The 3,184-nt window shown below is 41.0% G+C and overlaps 1 protein-coding gene across 1 annotated transcript in view; it reads right to left on the bottom strand.

Moving 5' to 3' along the window:
- Positions 1 to 3,184, bottom strand: part of F10 (coagulation factor X) — a 26,960-nt gene that overhangs the window by 9,424 nt on the left and 14,352 nt on the right. The window contains exons 3-4 of the mRNA XM_011933919.1: positions 1,560 to 1,584; positions 568 to 681 (exon numbers count right to left, since the gene is read on the bottom strand). Coding sequence (XP_011789309.1) covers positions 568 to 681; positions 1,560 to 1,584 — 139 coding nt within the window. The remainder of the gene's footprint in view (positions 1 to 567; positions 682 to 1,559; positions 1,585 to 3,184) is intronic.

Raw genomic sequence — 3,184 nt, 5'->3', positions numbered from 1 at the left:
ACAAATCTTTTTCCTTAGGGAAAATTGATCTAATAGTAGCCTAACTTTTTATTTAAAAATTAACCACCACATTAGGGAAAACACTTAGTGATTTTTCCGTGTAGAACTAATTAAATGTATCAAGTTTTTATAATTGGACAATTACAAATATTCACAAATATTGACACCTGCATCCACACACATAAATAAGAGGTGATTTAGAATCACTGCACAGGGTCACCAGCAGCAGGAATAACAGGGCAATGCACTTGGCCTTAAGGAAAACAGAGTCCGCTCTTGTTTACACATGAATGGACCACGTGCTTCTTCAATGTTCTACAGTCTCTCTTGGAGGAGCAGAGAAGTGACTGTGTCTGTCTCATCATACCCCCAAACCGAGTCGTTTGGGGGATATATTGGGGCTTTTCTTTTTCTATTGCTATAGTGGCACAGTGTAATAGAGCCCAGACTTTGTAAATCGGAAATGACTTAAGATTGTTTCATTAGGCATTTTCACTTCTTCCCCCGTCCCACCTGCTACTCTTCAGGAGAGTATGATCTGAAGGTATACCGAGCAGAGGAACCTACACAATTCACAGTTTTTGCCTTCGAATCCTTCTAAACAGGTGCAGGTGTATTCCCCAAGGCCGTCTCTACATTCGCCCTCGTTCTGGCAAGGACTGGTCTCACACTGGTCACCATCTGCAAAGAGAGGATTTCGAAACTGGAGTCTGCAAGCTGTTTCCGGCATCATGGAAACAGCTTTGCTGTGCTAACCTTGGCACTGCTGTTCAGATAACTGGAAAAGGCTTCCTGTTTCTCGGTAAACAACTCCTCCTCTTTGGACTTTATTTGATCCACTCCCTTTTGTGGCCATGTGTACGTGATGCCTTTATCTAGGTGGATCACCAGCCCGGCTTTTCGATTTTTTTGCCAGTGTTTTGCAGTGTGTTTACAGTTAGAGGTGACCACAGGGACCAGCTGGAAGGATAGAGGAAAGGTGAAAGCCTGATGCTCATTTCTGGGCTGGGCCTTGATGGGAGAGGAGATTAGGGTTCCTCTTTCCAAATGATCCTGGGGCAAAATGAGAAGGGCACACACTAACATGGGGCTTCCCATTTCTTGGAGGATTTACATAATCTAATTTAGAGATAGGCCCAGTTGTCATTCTGAGAAATGTGAATACTGTTACCAGGTAGTCATGACTGATGCCATTTCAGATGCTGTTAAGCATGAAATGAAGGTGGTTACCTTAGTCGGGAATCTAATCTTTCATACTCTGTTTTTTGCTTTTACCGAATACACTTGTATTTTAGAAAAGTTATCATGGAATTTGGTATCCTCAAATGAGAATGAACTGATTTAAATATATATATCTAATTCAATAACAAAACTAGGATTAGTATAAAATTACTATAAAAACTCTCTTACAATAACTATTATGGAAACACCCTGAGGGAAAAAGTCTTAAATGAGTAAAATTTAAACAAAAGCAGAAAGGAAATTCAGGAAATATGTTCAAAATTCAAATGTCTTAATGAACCCCTCTCCCTTAAGGTTAAAACAGAAAAAATACTGACCTTTGTATTTATTCCAGAATTCATTCTACAAGGAAAAAAGAGATTTAAAAATATATTAGGGAAAACAGAGACATTTTATACCAATAACAACCATAATTAAATGACTCAAGCTGAATAGGATATTTTCCCCAACAGAAGTCACTTTCAGGAATGAATTGTTCAAGAACTATTCAATCTAAAGAGGAAAGCTATTCAGATCTTCTGCATCTGTGAAGATGTGGCTTCAGTCATCTTAAATGAACCATCTTTGTTGAATATTGAAAATATTTTCAAGTTAATTACCTAGAAATGGGTTGCACCAAAAACGGCTTGCTCTGTTTGCTACTCCTGAGCTGGTCAATGGATGGTTTTTAGTTGCTCTGCCTGAGCTAAACATTCAGACAAGGGTCACATGCTTGTCAATAGTCATTACGTTAGTTGAAAAATACTCGTTGCTGATTAGCTTAAAACAGGTCATCAAGAACCTAGATTACACTAAAAAATGTCCATAGTCTTATTGTTTTTTAACTCTCTACAGGTGTTTGAATAGTGGCCTCCCTGTTAATTCAGGTCCACATGCAGCCTCAGAATATAACCTTAATTGGAAATCGGGTCTTTGCAGATGCAACTAAGCCAAGGCTGTAGATGAGATCATGCTGGCTCAGTGTGGGCCCTAAATCAAGGAGAACGTCCTTGTAAGAGACAGAAGTCACACAGAGGCACAGAGAGAGAAGGCCATGCGAAGATGAAAGCAGACTGGAGCGATGCGTCTGCAATCCAAGGATGCCCACGATTGCTGGGTGCCCCTGGAAGTGAGCAGAGAGCCTGGGACAGAGACTCTCTCAGACCCTCCAGAAGGAATGAACACTGCCGACACCTTAATTTCGGGCTTGTCTCCAAACCTGCAACAATAACTGCCTGTTATTTTAAGGTGTTTGTAGTGCTTTGTTATGGTTGCCCTAGGAAGCAAATACACTACCTTTTTACTTTTTTATTTTAAAAATTCTCACATAGTAAAACCAATGTTTTGGTGTACACTTCTATGAATTTCAACACATGGAGAGACTTGTGTAGCCACCAGCATCATCAGGATGCAGAACAGGTCCATCCTCCCCCCAAAATTCCCCATGCCATCTCCCCCACCTGCCAACCCTTGGCAAGCCTTGCCCCACCACTAATCTACTCTTCATCACAATGATAACGACTTATTGAGAATGTCATGTAAATGAAAGTGTATATTACAGGACCTTGTGAAACTAGCTTTTCATTCAATACAAAGCCTTTGAAATTCATCCAAGTTATTGTTGTATCAATAGTTTCTTACTTGTTGTTGCTGACAACTATTATATTGTATGGCTACACCCTGCAAAAGACATTTATCTTACTTCCAGCTTTTGGCAATTAGGAATAGAGTTGCTGGCCAGGCGTGGTGCCTCACACCTGTAATCCCAGCATTTTGGGAGGCTGAGGTGGGTGGATCATTTGAGGTCAGGAGTTCGAGACCAGCCAGGCCAACATGGTGAAACCCTGTCTCCACTAAAAATACAAGAATTAGCCTGGCATGGTGGCACACACTTATAATCCCAGCTACTTGGGAGGCTGAGGTGGGAGAATCCCTTCAACCTGGGAGGTGGCGGTTACAGTGA

The sequence above is a fragment of the Colobus angolensis genome, unplaced genomic scaffold, assembly GCF_000951035.1.
Source record: "Colobus angolensis palliatus isolate OR3802 unplaced genomic scaffold, Cang.pa_1.0 Scaffold13, whole genome shotgun sequence".
Classification (NCBI taxonomy): Eukaryota; Metazoa; Chordata; class Mammalia; order Primates; family Cercopithecidae; genus Colobus; species Colobus angolensis.
The sequence above is the reverse complement of the archived record's forward strand: the minus strand, read 5'-3'. Positions and strand labels throughout refer to the sequence as shown.